The sequence below is a fragment of the Talpa europaea genome (genome assembly GCF_964194135.1).
Source record: "Talpa europaea genome assembly, chromosome: 13".
Taxonomy (NCBI): Eukaryota; Metazoa; Chordata; class Mammalia; order Eulipotyphla; family Talpidae; genus Talpa; species Talpa europaea.
In genome coordinates, this window is record NC_140080.1 from 98,029,463 (window position 1) to 98,045,259 (window position 15,797).

At 46.5% G+C, this 15,797-nt stretch overlaps 1 protein-coding gene across 1 annotated transcript in view; it reads left to right on the plus strand.

The window, feature by feature from the left end:
- ZNF407 (zinc finger protein 407) overlaps positions 1-15,797 on the plus strand; it is a gene marked incomplete at both ends in the record, with an annotated part of 296,867 nt that overhangs the window by 179,090 nt on the left and 101,980 nt on the right. Inside the window, 2 exons of the mRNA XM_084252721.1 lie at positions 2,334-2,417; positions 9,762-9,882. Coding sequence (XP_084108847.1) covers positions 2,334-2,417; positions 9,762-9,882 — 205 coding nt within the window. The remainder of the gene's footprint in view (positions 1-2,333; positions 2,418-9,761; positions 9,883-15,797) is intronic.

Below are 15,797 nucleotides of genomic sequence, written 5' to 3' on the forward strand. Positions count from 1 at the left end.
TGTCTTTCCACATTTGAATGTAAAGAGGCACACTTGAAACTAATTCAAGTTGTTAAGAAAAGTCTCGGATTATGTGTGTGCGTCATGTAAACACGGCCTGCGCACGAACCTCCGCACACCGCTTAAGATGCCTCCTTGGCTTTTTTTCTTTCAAATATTTTTTCTTGAAAATACTCTGCTGCCTCCTCTCCAGCCATAACTCCCTACCCCCGCAAAAAAAAAAAGCAAGTGAAAATTGAATTTGGAATGAAAAACAAATCATACCACCAAGGTAAACATGGCGTGCGCGCCTTTGCAGAGTGACGCGCCCAGAGCGCCAAGGTCGCGGCGCCTCTCCCGCCACCCTGGGGCTGACGACCCCGCTTCATGCCGCTGCGTGGCCTAAAATAGGAAAGGAATAAAACTTTACCTGTGCCTGCAGCGTGTGTACCTGTAGAGAGTCTGTCTCAGGAGGAATTGTGTGTTTTTGTTAATATTTTTATTGTAAGAACAGTGGAGGTCACAGAGACGCTCATTATTGAGCAAAAGCTTTCATGCTTTTCTGAAATCCAAGCCAATAAAAGTGCTCTTTTCTCCTTAGAGATTTTGCCAGTTGGATGGCACAGCAGCGACTTTCCAGCTGCCCAGACCACCCAGTGAGCATACGTGTGTGTGAGGGCGTGGCACACACACCCCGCACACACAGGGGGTCAGCACCCACGACGCTGGTAGTGAATAAATAGTACAGGATGGTTCTGCCTCCACAAGCATAGTATGTTAATATTAACGAGCAGATTATCTTTTGGAATTAAAAAAACCAGTCTACTTTCAGTGTTACTTAATTTAATTGATAATACAGCTAGTTAGAAAGATTTATATTTCAAATTGATTAAATAATTAAATGAGTGATTATAATTAAACGTCATTCTTTACAGCCCATCTACTGTATTGTCTTCCTAGTTTGAACTAATGATGCCAAGGAATAAACTTAACCCCAACACAGGAAAGTAAAATAAGACAAATATTTAAATTCAGCTTTATTTTATAAGTGATAATAGTTACGTTAAAATAGAACATTTTTAACATGCCATTGGGAAATAAAATTAAACATAATTTTGTCAAAACCATATTAGTACATGTTTATTTAAATTAGGTAAGCTAGTAGTACTCTGAAGTACAGGGAAGACTCTTAGATCACGGACGCTCTTCTGCCTTCCTGTGTTTACTATTTTTTCTGACATTGCAAATACCATCACCATTTCCGAAATACCTCAAGGTGAATTTCTGTTTTCTACATTAAAATCTTTAGAACAAAGCAGGTTGACTGGGCAAAACTCTCGGTAGACTTGTTGCATCAATAGCTAAATGAGTAAAGTAGATAAAGATAGATGCAATTGATTTATTTTCTTGCTAGAAAAGTATTTTGTAGTTTTCCGAATCTCTGAAAGGCCTCCCTTCCCGTTCTCCTGTGCCTTTCTTCCCGAGCTCCTGGGCTGAGCTGCCTGCCTGCCTTGTCCAGACGCTGGGCCGTGGAGAGGGAGGTTGCACATACAGCTGCAGGGCAAGTGTCACCTTGTATAAAATGCCCCCTCCCCAAAAGTGAGCATTTTATATTTTTAACGAACACTTGGTCTGCCTTACCTGTCTCTAATTGTTGCCGAGGTTTCCTGTCCAGGTAGTGTCCCGGATGAGGAGTAGGAGTTTCTGTGCAATTTCTTTAGCAATACCCAGACTTCTTGTTTATGCCATGAAAATCTGAGAAACATAAACAGCCTTGAGTTGCTATTGGTGCTGAATAATGTGGATTTTATTGTTTTTGGGATCTTCAGTGTGTTCAAGGAAACCATTTAGTTCATATTATTAAGTGGGAAGTTATTAGAGAAGACCTGATAGAATCAGGTAAAACCAATTCAATATCCTTTGGTAGTTAGAAAATTCAAATGTTTTATTTAAGCAGAATCATATATACTATATATTAACTATTCCAAGCAATCTTTACTCAGCTCGGAAAGGCCAGATGTATGGGAATTGTAAAAAATCAGGATATGCATAAAAACTGTTCAAGTGCATAAAGCAGCCCCATCTGGAAGACATCTACCAGAAATGAAGTTGTACAAAACCATTCCATTGATAATAAAGCTAATTTTTATGGGTCTGACAAGTATGTAATTATGTTCAGTGGTGCTTTTCAGATTTTATCACAGTCAATAAACCGCAGTGGTAATTTCATTCCCATTTGACATATTTACATGGAAACATTTGATTGGAGGAATTAGTAACCCTGAAAGCCTTGATAGATATGTTTTAATGATCTGTGACCTCTGCAGTCCCTCATCTGTTTATTGTTGCAACAGGCGAGAAGTCGTTCCTGTGTGACCTCTGTGGCTTTGCTGGTGGGACCCGGCACGCCCTCACCAAGCACCGCCGGCAGCACACAGGTCAGTAGTGGGCCTGGTGGCCTGGCACCCCATCCTGGGCCTCAAGCGCGTCTTGGCAATTTTTCTAAAATCTGTTTGCTTGAGAGCTACTGAAGAAGATGTCAGCCTAGTGTAAATTTCAATCCCCTGTTTTTAGGTATTTAAGAGGCAGGCCTGCTGCGCGCTTTGTGTGCCAGTGTCCTGGCAAGTTCACCTTTAAGCAGGAGGATGGGAGGGCAGGGCTACAGCGGAGGCAGCGGCTGCTTGCTCTGCGCGTGAGGCCTGGGCGGTGGCGGGTGACCCGGGCAGCTGCCCCTCTCTTGGCTGCCTGCTTACGCCCCTGCGCCCCGCCCCTGCCATCTCTCTCTGAGCCTGTCAGCCGGCAGTTCCTCTGCGAGTTGCCAGGAGAGATGTGGTTGTAGGCCACCACCGTTGTTTTTGCAATTAAGAGGGCACAGCAGTGAAGATGCTGACAGGAGAGGGATGATACAGAGGAGCTTTTCTTTCTAGTGCTGTGTATTCTTGGTGATTCAACAAAACAAAATAGATTCCTTGATTAGAAACACTGAAGATTGGAGAGTTTTAAACATTTATTAAAATTGATTACCTACTTGGTATGCTATTGTAGGTCAGGTAAGTAATTATTTTAATAATTCTAAGTGTGCCTGAGACGGTGCTGATTTATGGCCTTGTTCTGCTGACTACGAACAGGACCTCTGTCACTCAGAGGTGTGCCTGTGTCAGTGATGAGTCACATGACAGCATCGCCCATAGGTCATGTTGGACTTTTCCTTGGGTTCCCTCAGACTGTTGAGTTTGGTAGTTATCTTCAAAATGACACGAAATTAAGGTTGTGGAAATATGGTGCGTGGTAAGGCGCATTTCAAGTCTTGTAATGCTGCGTTTGCAGTTAGCTCGGGGTGCTGGTTGCCTGCATGGTGGTATTGGTAGGTGAATGCTGGTTATTCCTTTTAGATTTTCAGTTTTTATGATTTGAAATTCCAGGTGAGATTGAGTCAGAGAGAAATTCCCACTATTTAGCATGGTGTTGGAAACGCAGACTTAGTAAATAAACTTAAAGCTCTGTTACAGCCTCTGCTAGCAACCTGTGATGACTCATCTTACCCGCGAGCCAAAGTCAGTGTGAAGGCGCGGGGTGCCGTCACCCCACCACGGTCTCTGGGAAGTGGACGTGGGCATTCGTGGGCTTTTCCGGGGTTTCTGCGTTGTTTATTGATGGTGGCATCGTCGCCCTCACGAGCAGCCTGTGCTCCCTGGTCACACCTGGGAGTGGCCTGAGGGCGCCCTCCTCCCATGCCCTGTGGCCAGCGCGGCCTTGCTTCCTTGTGCCACCCCAGCGCAGTGGTGCTGTGATCACAGGCGTTCACAGGTGATCCATCACGGAGCCTGCATCGAGCCAGGCACAACTTTATATTTTATGTCAGGTCCAGAGGCTCCTTATTACTTTGCTATTAACTTTATACCATATAGGACAATGTCTCACAGACAGAAGCATCTGTCTTTTTGGCATTTATCTGCCTCTCTGGCACAAATCAAACATGATTCTTTAATACCAGAGTCAGTTCTTAAGACTGTTTGCTTCAACCAAACTGCTTAGTACAACTCAGCCTAGGCCCCTAGCTTTTATGCTGGATTTATAATATTTAAGCAACACACAACTTTTTTTTTTCAAGGCCAGGATTGTGTGGTGCATTTGAAGTCTGTATTTCTCTGATGTATTCCTCTTTGACATGGTTTACCTTTTTGCTCCAGAGTGCCCACGCAAATTACAATCAGCTTGGAAAGGGATCGGTATCAAAAGTGTTCCAAATGGTGTAAATAATTCCCTGCTGCAGTCAGCCTGTCTAGGGGCTGACACGAAACATCTTCCATTCCAAGATTTACTTTTATCACCTGTCAGAGACCCCTGATTCAAGGGCACAGGAGCAAATCCTCACACGTGGTCGGAGCGTCCTGGCCAGCTCCCTAACCGCCAGCCCCGCCGGGGGAGGCTGAGAGCAAGTGTCCGGCCTGGCCCCGCACTGGACACGCGGGCTCTGCCTCTCTGTGTCCGCAGCCCTCCGGCGGCCCTCCTCCGCCTTTGTTTTTCTTTCCTGTCAGGGCATCTGAGGCGCAGAATCTTCCACAGTGGTTGTTGGGCCTGCGTTGATGGCTGGGTATGGAGAGCAGCGCCGTTTCAGTGAAGATGCCCTGTTACACAGGGAAGGCAAAAGGGAAGGACGTTCCATGGTTGTGCTGTTGTGGATAGGATGGAGACACGAGCCTGTTAACTCACAGGCAACGTTGTCCAGGTGTAGTGACATCTCACCCAGACATGCGCGTCTCCAGCCGCGCAATCACAAAGGGCTGTTTTCTAAGCACAGCGGTTTGGCCAGTCGATCAGAAACGTTGCTCCCGTTAGGGGTCTTGTACCCCTCACTTATTTCAACAATTAACTGAAATCCTTATTCAATCCTTGTCGTTTCAAATTTAGAATTTAAATTTATGTGTTTGTCTCTATGTGGAGACTAACAAACAAGCAGCAGCTTCTGTATTTCTGAAATGTATTTTCCTGAAGAAATTCCCTAAAGAAACTGTACGGATCAGAGCGCGCTCCTGGTGGACGCATTCAAGCCACAGCGCCGACAGGAGGAGGGCCTGCGGGTCAAGTGTCGTGTATGGATCTGAATAAACTGAGTCTGCGCAGAGGGACCCGGCGCTTCTCCTGTGAAGAACCCTGGCGTGCTTGTGTCCTCCGGCTGCAGCACAGCACCGCGTCCCGCGTATTTTGGGGAGCTCTGTATTTTTCCTTTGTTAACCTGCATGTAATTAAAACTGTCTTAATATTACACAAGTTAAGCTGTAGTGTTGTCAAGTTAAACATGAAACGACAGTTTGCAACTTACTGCAATAGAATGCTCGCTTAATGTGCACTTCACATTATTAGAATTATAGAGAAAATGAATGACATTTTTCTTTGAAATTGTTTTTCAGTTTAAATTGTGTTACATGAAAGCACCATACGTTTAAATGAAACAAGCTGCATTTAATATATTTCTTAAATGCTTATGTTAGTTTCTGAACCAAGAAAATGAAATTTGAAGCGCATAGGTAACCTCGGATGCCTGCTGCTGACTCAAGCAAGGAGTCCACAGCGTCACCCTTGCCCCCTCCTCCTCCTGCCAATTACGAGAGAGAGGGACTGAGAGACCCCCAAGGTTCTTAGAATAAACAAGTTAGCCATGAACTATGATGCCAACGCATTTTCAAACACTTAGGTTGGGTGGAATAAGAAAACATCGGAATATATTTGTGAATTTACCTAATGGGAACAATGTTTATATTAACCACTTAGATTCATCATATTAAAAGTGGAAGAGTTACGCTTCTTAACTTGAAGTTTTATTACATAGCTGCGATCGTCATGACGGAATCATACTGCTGTAGCGAGAGAGGAGCCCAGACCTGTGCAGATGCTTGTCAGCTGTTTTTGACCAACGGGCAGTATTTGGCAACAAACGAGGCTCCAGACCTCTCCACTGGACACTGCCGTGAAGTCCAGGGAGACCTGAGCAGAGTGATAGGCCGGGCTCACAGATCAGAAGACTCAGTCTTGTGAGGATGTCATTTCTTGTATTGATTGCTTCAAATATCATCAGTCCTTTTCCTTTTTTAAAGAAATTGACAAGCTGATTTTAAAATTCCTATGGAAATGCAAATATCTGAAATAGTCAAGCGACTTTGATGATCAGTATGAGGCGATGGTCATATTGCAACTTGCAGTACCTCCCTTGACGGCTTTCATACGTCTGCATCGTCAGGTCAGTCAAGCGCTGGCAGAGGCGTCAGTGGCATGGAGCAGAGATGACAGAACAGACGCACCACCTGGCCAGCTGATCTCTCTGACAGAGGAGTAAAGGCAGGTTAATATTTTTGATATGTAGTGCTGGGACAACTGGCTGTTCATAAAAAGCGACTTTTGATTCATTTGTCATACTTTATACAGGAATTAGCTGAGAATGATCACTGACCTAATACACAACTTACAGCTACATCACATTCCAGAAGAAAATGCAGGAGAAAGATCTTTGCCCTCACGGCTGTCCAGGGTTTCTGAGACACCCCACCAAAAGCCCGGTTCGGTTCGTAAATGGAAGAATCGTAACACGGGCAATTATAAACTAATAAATTGAGCGCGATAGTCTTCTTTTCAGAAAACACTGTGAAGAGATGAAGACAGTCCGCCGCCTGGCAAGGACGTTGGTAAATGACGCATCTTGCAAGGACGCGTCTCTCCGGGTGGGGCCGCCGCAGCCGCGTCAGGAACTGACTGAAAGGCCCGAGATGGGCTCGGCCTGAGCAGGCCGCGGAGGTTTGCCGGCGGCGCCGCGCCGGGTGTGAGGGGGAGACTCCGGCGCGGCTTCCAAGGCGAGCTCCGCGCCTTGGGGCGGCCCTCCCGCTGCAGCCGCCTGCCTCGGGGCGCCGGCGACGCCCCCAAACGACAAGGAGCGACGCGGCCCAGGTGCCACAGACGGTTGCACGCGGGCCGGTCAGCGACGGGCCCCGGGCCCCTGCGATGCCGGCGTCTCCCCGAGGCAGCGCGCGTCGCCCCCTCCCGGGAGACGGGGCTTCAGGCGGGGCGGGCGCCGCGACTGCCCCCTCGGCGCGCCCCTCGACGGGCTGCCCGCGGGAGGGTCCTGGCGGGGCCGGCGGGCGTGGGCGTCGTGGGGGAGGCCGCGGCGCCTGGCGGGTGGCTGTGCCGCGGGGGCCCAGCTCTGGGGGGGGGGCTCAGCCCTGAGGTGGGGGGGGCCCAGCCCCGAGGTGGGGGGCTCAGCCCTGGGGGGAGCCCAGCCCTGGGGGGAGCTCAGCCCTGAGGTGGGGGGCTCAGCCCTGAGGTGGGGGGCCCAGCCCCGAGGTGGGGAGCCCAGCCCTGGGGGGAGCCCAGCCCTGGGGGGAGCTCAGCCCTGAGGTGGGGGGCTCAGCCCTGAGGTGGGGGGCCCAGCCCTGAGGGGGAGGGCTCAGTCCTGAGGTGGGGGCTCAGCCCTGAGGGGGAGGGCTCAGTCCTGAGGTGGGGGGGGCTCAGGCCTGAGGTGGGGGGGCTCAGCCCTGAGGTGGGGGGCTCAGCCCTGAGGTGGGGGGCTCAGCCCTGAGGGGGAGGGCTCAGTCCTGAGGTGGGGGGGCTCAGCCCTGAGGCGGGGGGGGGGGGGGGGGCTCAGCCCTGAGGGGGAGGGCTCAGTCCTGAGGTGGGGGGGCTCAGCCCTGAGGCGGGGGGGCTCAGCCCTGAGGCGGGGGGGCTCAGCCCTGAGGCGGGGGAGACTCAGCCCTGAGGTGGGGGGCTCAGCCCTGAGGGGGGGGGGTGGGGTTCAGCCCTGAGGTGGGGAGGGGGCTCAGCTTTGGGGGTGGCTCAGCCCTGAGGCAGGAGGGCTCAACCCTGGGGTGCGGGGGCTCAGCCCTGAGGTGCGGGGGCTCAGCGCTGGGGCCGGGACTCAGCTCAGAGGTGATCAGGACAGTTTTGTTGCTGCTGAATTTAGGCAGTCATTTTATTTATTTTTAAAAAAGATTTATTTATTTATTTATACAAGCACTGGGTACAGTCAGAAGCGCGGGAGGGTGAGAGGATTCACCAGAGCCAGAGCGGGGAGCAGAGCAGGCAGAAGGACCGAAGGACACTGCTGAGGGGAGCAGCGGGCGGCAGGAGAGGTCTGCGCGCCGTGTGGGACCCTCCTCCGGTGGCCGGGGATCGAACTGGCGCTGCAGAGGCTGCCCCGGCAGCTTCGCAGTCCAGCGCTCGACATCTGCGCCACCAGGGGAGGCCCGGCAGAGTCATTTTAGAGGCCCGGCAGAGTCATTTTAAATGGTTTTTCATCCTCTGTTTTCTAATAAGCCAGTATGTTTATGCTACTATAAAATATGGGAAATAAATATTAAGTCGAATTATTGAACATGTGGAAAATTAAGGCACCCTTGAGGAAAAAGTTTCAAGGAAAGAGTTTGCTGAGAAAGAGCATCTCTGTACAATGTAGCTGCTGCTTGCGGGGGAAGAGACCAGAGGGCTTCTCTCTTGTTAACTGTGCAACAGAAATGTCATTCAGGCCAGGCAGGTGTAAGTCTAGATTTCCTGATAATCTATTTAAAAAATAAAAGGTAACTATTTCAGAGATAGTTAAGTTAACCAAACACATCCAAATGATTGCTTCAGCATGCTCGCCCGCGTCACGTTAGTAGTATTTCCTTTTCTGTTCTAGGACTTTGAGATTTGGTGTGTATTTTATGGCTGTATCTTTTCAATTCAGATGCTACATTTTCATCTGAAATATATGAAATATATGGTCTTTATTTAGATTTGATAAAATTTACATTTCAAAAAGGAGATTCACATTCACAAGCTGTTCCAAACAAACATTTTTTCAGTATCAGATTTTAAATTTAAATTTTCAGTAATTAGTATTAAAGAGCTGCATTTCAAGTGCCCACTGGCCAGTGTAGCTAGAAGTACAAACTTAAGACTGGGTGAACTGTGTGTGTGTGTGTGTGTGTGTGTGTGTGAGATAGTTAAAGCAGAGGGAGGCCTCCAGTCGAGGGCCAGCTCCCGTGGAGCTGAGTATGAGCATGTCTGTTGTGTCTGTGCCAGGAGAGGGACTTAAAGTGGGGTTCAGTCTTGTCTGCGGTGCTTCTTGGATGCTTCTGCACATTTTATTTAACCTAGGGAATTGTAAAGTGTTTTAGCAATTTTTTTTTACTGGTGTCAGTTTGTAGTGTGATTTTATTATTTTCGTCATATTCTAAGATTGGTAAGTTTTTTCCTACATATTCCGATTGTGTCTGTGTTACATGCTTTCACATGGCTTTAACCTCCTGGGTTTGTATAGTGGCTTCAGTGTCACATAGTTTTCTAAATATTTAGTCCCCAGTACAGTGCCAGACTGCAGCTGAAATGTGGATTCCTTTTTAACCACTTACATAAGGGAGGGGGGCTGGGTGGGAGAGGGCCCACGGACTGTGGTGATGGACTGTATGTGCTCTGGCGGTGGGGACTAGGGTGGCTGCACCTGACGGGAAGGAAAAATCATGTATTGTCCAAAAATTAACAATGACGTCAGGGGAAAAAAGTACATTTAAGATTTAAAAAAAGTGTTTAATTGCGTAATGTATACCTTTCATCGCTTCCAGAGTAGAAGTGGAAAGCTGTCTTAGCTTCTGATTTCCTCAATCTGAGAATAAATATTTAAATGTTCTAAATGTGTCGTGCACTGGATGCCATTCTTAAATTCCATGGAAATAGTTTCTCTTTGATGTCAGCAGCAGTTAGCCCTCCTTCCTGACCTCCGCGACTATTCACGTGCAACACTTCTTGATATATTACAGGAGAAAAGCCTTTCAAATGTGACGAATGTAACTTTGCCTCCACCACCCAGTCCCATCTGACTCGACATAAGCGTGTGCACACCGGCGAGAAGCCCTACCGATGCCCCTGGTGTGACTACAGGTAACCAGCACCCCATTGCCCCCTCAGAGCTCCACGTGCTAGGAAGTTTGGCCTAAAAGGATAGTTTTTCTCATCAATGCGAGTTAGCATCACTGAAAGCATGATTCCATGTTAGGTTGGCAGTTCATTTCACCACTGATTTTAGTGACTGTTTTTAAAAATGTAAAATTCTTTCCCATTTTTCATCGTAATACTTAGGTTTTATAGTCCTTTGCTTCACCTGTATTTCAAGTGACTTTATTTCTTTGCGCAAAGTAAGGAACATTCCAGCCACTCAGCTCCTCAGCGTGTGCTGCCTGTCGTCTACGCTGAGCAGCATCATTTAGATTGGGGAGGCAGTATCAGAAGTACTCCCCGCCTTTAAGGATATTGGGACATAAGTGACTTGTATAAGTAAATATAATCCACATCTCAGTGGGTAAATCGGCCAGAGCACCCAGGGGGTAAGAGAGAACAAGGCCAGCCAAGGGGGCGCCCTCCTGCAGGGAGAGGGTTTCAGCTGTAGAGGGGGGCATGGCAGCCATGCACATCTCCCGTGGAGGCAGGGAGAATGGGGCAGGGCAGCGCTTTAGTGCCGAGATCATTTTTCCCCTGTTAATTCCCAGCACCCCCGTTCTCTTCCCCATATCGGGTTTATTATTAAGGTAGAGTAGGCTTGTGTCCTTGTATCTGCTCCCGGGTTATAGGTTCAAACTTTTGTACCTGCTCCTGGGTGTCTGGGCTCAGGTGTACACCTTTACACCCCGCCCACCACCGGGCTGGAGTCCCGGCTTTGCCCCCGACTGTGGGGCCACAGGCACTAGGTGATGTCCGCCCGGCTGCAGCGCAGCAGAGAAATAGGGAGCATCTGGAGCAGTGACGGTGGCACATGCTTCTGCTTTACTCTGCTGCAGGCACCTGTGAGTGAAAATAAGATGGGGTGTGGGGTGGCAGCCGGGCCGAGCTGGGCCTACACCCCTTCAATGTGGGTGCGGAGTTCGCCGGGGTTCCGTCAGACCCCACAGAGTTTGCAGGCAGCCCAGTGACGTCTGTCTTAGGAGTTTAATCAGCTGGACTGTGGAGCCTGAACCCTAAATTGGGGTGTGGGAGCTTTCCTCATCCTGGAGCCAAAGAGCTCATGGTCCCCGTTTCACCGGAAGACATGGAAATCAGAGGTGATTTTTCAAAGCAGCCTGCGTGTGTGAAATATTTGAGTACGTACCTAAACCCGAAGCCTTTGTTGAAGATGGTGTTTGTGTTCCTGTGTCTGTGGACTGTGCATTCAGTAAATATATTGCTATAATCTCTATTATTATCCTCATTATTGCATTAAGTTTTATGTTAAAGGTCATCTAATAGTACAGAGATATTACAGATATATTTCATTCATTAATTATTCATTCATTCAACATTTTATGAGTTTTCTCTTTCTTAACACTAGATTGGTATTTCTTGGAAATTTGGTAAAATGGTGATCCAATTAGAGGTAGACGTAGAAGCTGGTTTCTGAGGTGCTGATAATATGGGTTCTTTAAAAAATAAACATTATCAAGTGTTCTTTTTCCTTATTAAAGAGGCCATACCATAGCTGCCTTCCTATAAAACACAGGAGAACAATTACAATATTATAAAAATTTCTTTAATTATCAGTCTTAGCTGTTCGGGTTAACCCTTTCGATGTGTGCTCTCTACATAAGCTTTGAGCTGTTGTTTTGCAATAGGAGGGGGTGGGTTCATTGCAAATTTCACTTCATTACACATTTTACTTTCTCACACTAAACAATTGCAGCTACCTTTTTATTTCATCAGTCTTGTGTAACTGTAGTTTTCAAGTTGTTATTTTTAAGCAGAACTGTTATTTCACACGAGATTACATACAGACCCTGTATATAAAGTGGATGAATGTGGTGCCCACGTTTATTAGTTGTTAGGTAATTATTCGATTTCCTAGTTGAAATGTGTTGTATCTGCTTGTGTCTACTTATCCTGTAACCTTAACAAACATTGTGAAGGACTGTTCTGACGGGCAGTGTTATTGCAGAGGGCTCCGTTATAGGGCCCACTTGCTCCTGGATAACCCTGGACCTGCCCTTCTTCATCCTTTTGGTGGAAGCACTTGGCCGGGGAGGGGCAAAAGCAATCTGCTCGGGCCCAGTGAAATCTTCCCACCTCGGGGCAGGCCCTTCCCGGGGCTCAGATATGAGCGGCTCGCGAGCCAGCCTTGTGGGGTCACTGTTTATTTGCACGAGGAGCACCTGGAAATTGCTCATGGGATCCAGCCACCACACTGGCCTGCCCGCACTGTCTCCACAGGCCTGTCCCTGGGATGCCGCGGCGTCTTCTTCCCCTGACACCCGCAGGCACTGCAGCGAGGTGTCGCGGGAGCCTTTGCCCGGGAAGCCCTGTGGTCTGTTCAGATTTATTTATGATACGTGCCAGCTCGTTTTTTTAATGGTTCCTGAAGTTGTTAAAAATATATTAAATTCAAAAATCAGTTGGTGAATAATTGCTGGAATACCTTCGAGTTTCAAATGCCTCATTTGAAAACCACTGTTCTGCAATATAATTTTAATACTTGCATAGCCTCAAGTTAGATTGATAAGCAATAATCACTTTTAGTGTTTAGACATTTAGGTCATTTTTATTTTGTTTTTTGTTTTCCCTCTGAAAGTGCTCGTATCTAAATCTTTGCACCTATCAATGATGTTTTTAGGAGAAATTCCTAGAAGTGTGGCATTTTATGGCATTGCTACAAAGGTGGTGACTTGATTTTCCTTGTGTGGATCATACTGTGTTTCAGGAAACTCCTCAGCCTCTGTGTGTGTAAGCTTACTGCCCAGTATTTCAGGCTTTCTTGCTCTAACATCGTCGTCTTCTTTGGCTGAGGGTGAGGTGCTTACTGGTCCCCTGTTGACGTCATCTCCCTGAAGTGGCATCCTCGCCTGTGGAAAAGTGCCTTTGAACCGTCATGTCTGCCCGTCACGCACCTTCACAGGCTCTGGTCGGGGACCCTCTGCCCTAGAATGTCATCACTGCCCGTGAGTGACCACTCAGGGCATGGAAACTCGCGCCGGCTATCACGTTTCCTTGTGAATGCTTGAAGTCATTGATGATGACAGGGTGATTTTCTCTTCATTTAAAATTTTTTAAATAATTTGGTGATTACTGAGAGCAAATATTGTGAACACTTCTTGTTCTCGTGTCAGTGTTATCATTCTGTGCATCCTTGCAAGCCTTGTCTTCCCTGGTGAAAACACGCGCCTTTGACCTTGACCAAGGGCTCCAAGGCTTGCGAACACGTGAGTGCTTCTGAGGTTGGGAACTTCGCATGAAATGTGGAATTTATAATAGATGCCTCTGTTTTCTTCTTGGTGAGGAAAAGATCTCAAAATGAGCTAATAGTTATGTTCAAAAAGGTTGTCTTGTTTGCATATCTTAGGAGGAGCAAAGTACTGACTATATCTGCAGCACCGAGAAGAAAAGTATCTTCTTTCACAAGATAAATTTGAGTTTGCATGAGCTCCGTAGGAAAAAAAAATCAGAGACGATCCTATATTTCCTAAGAAGATATGGCCATATTATGTCTCTTATCAGTGTCTTCCATAATCTTTTATTGCTTACAATATTTAATAAGTTTTTCCTATTTAGGTTTTATTTGCTTAATATAGATAGATAAAAATTGTTCCTGTAGAATATTCCCATCTGTGTCATTATTAACACTTATTTGTAGGTAAGTTACCATCATTAGAAACTGAAGTATTATTTAAATTTCATTCAAAAATATATTTTTCATTTTATAAATTGAACATTAGTAGAGGAATATTCGTAGTTATAATTATTCATGAAAAATGTGAATATAGATTTGTTTACAAAAGAATCTTATAATTGGTCTTTTGAACCCGGAGCTATTTTTCAAGTTTGCATTATTAATTTACGCAGTGACATCTCCTTCTACTTAGATGTAAACACGCTCCCCTTTCCCCAGCCTTTACTGTCGGAAAGATCCCAAAGTCTAATCTATTACAAATCGGGATACTCCATTATTACTCCAAAACTTTTCCCCCATTAATTACTATTCATTATAATTTCAAGGCATAAATTTAGATTCATTGCTGTCCTACCAAATTATTTACACAGCAAATTCTTTAGATTTGCTTCCCCATTAAAATGGAAACAGTCTAACATTTTTCTGTATTCTCTGCCCCTTTGTTGTGTATTAATTGTCACTTCTGTATTAATGAGAGAAATAGGAGCGCCTGCAATAACATGTGGTGGTCAGCGCCCTTCCCGGGATGTAAATCCTGCTTTCCGTGGAGCCTCTCAGCGTCGCTGCTCCTGGGCGACCCTGGCTTCCGCCGAGAGTACGCGGCTTGCACTGAAGTAGGCTGTGATTGGCCTTTTTAAATATGAAATGCATCTTGTTATTGGCTTTCATTTTTTTATTTAGGATGGGGTGGGTACAACAAATGCTCATGGAACAGTAAACTGCTGATGAATTTTGAAAAGTAGCAAAACACAGCCTGTGGTGTGGAAAGACCAAGGGTAGCCCCCGTGTTCCACCTTCACTGCCCCTCGGTGATACTGAAGAAAAGGGAAATTTCCAGCCAGACTCTGGTAGTGCTCTGACACGCTGTGCAGCCCTATTCCTTATTTTTTTTTTAAAGATTTATTTATTTATACAAGAACTGGGGTTCAGTCAGAGGCGCGGGAGAGTCAGAGAATTCACCAGAGACAGAGCGGGGAGCAGAACAGGCAGACAGAGGGAAGACACTGCTGAGGGGAGCAACGGGCGAGGCAGGAGAGGTCTGCTGTGCCATGTGGGTTTCTCCCTGGCCGGCCTGGAATTGAACCCACACTGCAAAGACTGTGGACAGCTTCACAGCGCGGCGCTCAACCCGCTGTGCCTCGGGGAGGCCCGATGTCGCTCTTCTTGATCTCAGAAGAACTTGAGTGTGTGTTCCTTAAGACTGCTTTTGAGTTGGTTTTTCCTTAACTGCTTATTTGCCTTAGGATTTCCAAATTTACGTAGACTCTTCAAAAAACATTCTTTTACCATTCTTGTTTTTATTTGTTTTTCAATACTTGAAATTCTAACACCAAATAGAAAATTTGATATGAAACTCGAAACTAAAACTTGAAATTCCTGTTTTATTTTAAAGATTCCCATCTTTGTTTTGCTGAGCTCGTAGGAAATACACTTTGTCCTACGTGGTTTACTTACAGCTTGGCCAGTGGACACCATGGAAGCGGTTAGTCTGTCACTTTTCATGTCAATAAGGTTTTTCTTTGCTGTTTTGGTTGAGGGAGCACCTCAGACTCTTTGCCACCTCACCCCAGTAGAGCTGTCTCTGCGAGAAAGGTGCTTTTGGCAGTGCTTCCTAACGTCTCTCTTTGATTGCTCATTGACATGTTTTATTTATTATTTCTCACAGTCCTGTCCAGAAAGTCCTCACACGCATGACTGGGGCAGGTAGAATTTGCTGTTTGTTACAACGATTTGAAATGCACGCGCGTGTGTGTTTCCTAGAAAACATTTGTCAGAAATGCTTTGAATAGAATTCTGTCTCAACTGTTCATGATGCGAAAGCATTTTTAGGGTACTTTCAAGATGTAGGGACAAAAAATTGCGCCTGTAATTATTGTTTATTTCCCCTTAAAGTTTGTGTTGACTTCTCAAGCACACTTCTCTATAAAACCTCAGTTAGGGAAATTTTTCCAGGTCTTAGATAACATCGTGCATTCTTCTGTGAGCTTATTATGTCAACGTTTGTGTTTATTATGCATAATTAAATGGCAAGCAAACCTTCCCGGGTGTGTGGCCCAGTGCCACTGGCAGGGGCTCATTGTTCTCCTGCACCTGTTTCTGCAGAGCCCCAAGTGCGGGAGACTAACTCCACCAGGGGCAATTTTCTCCTCCTTGGATGGTCTCTTCAGGG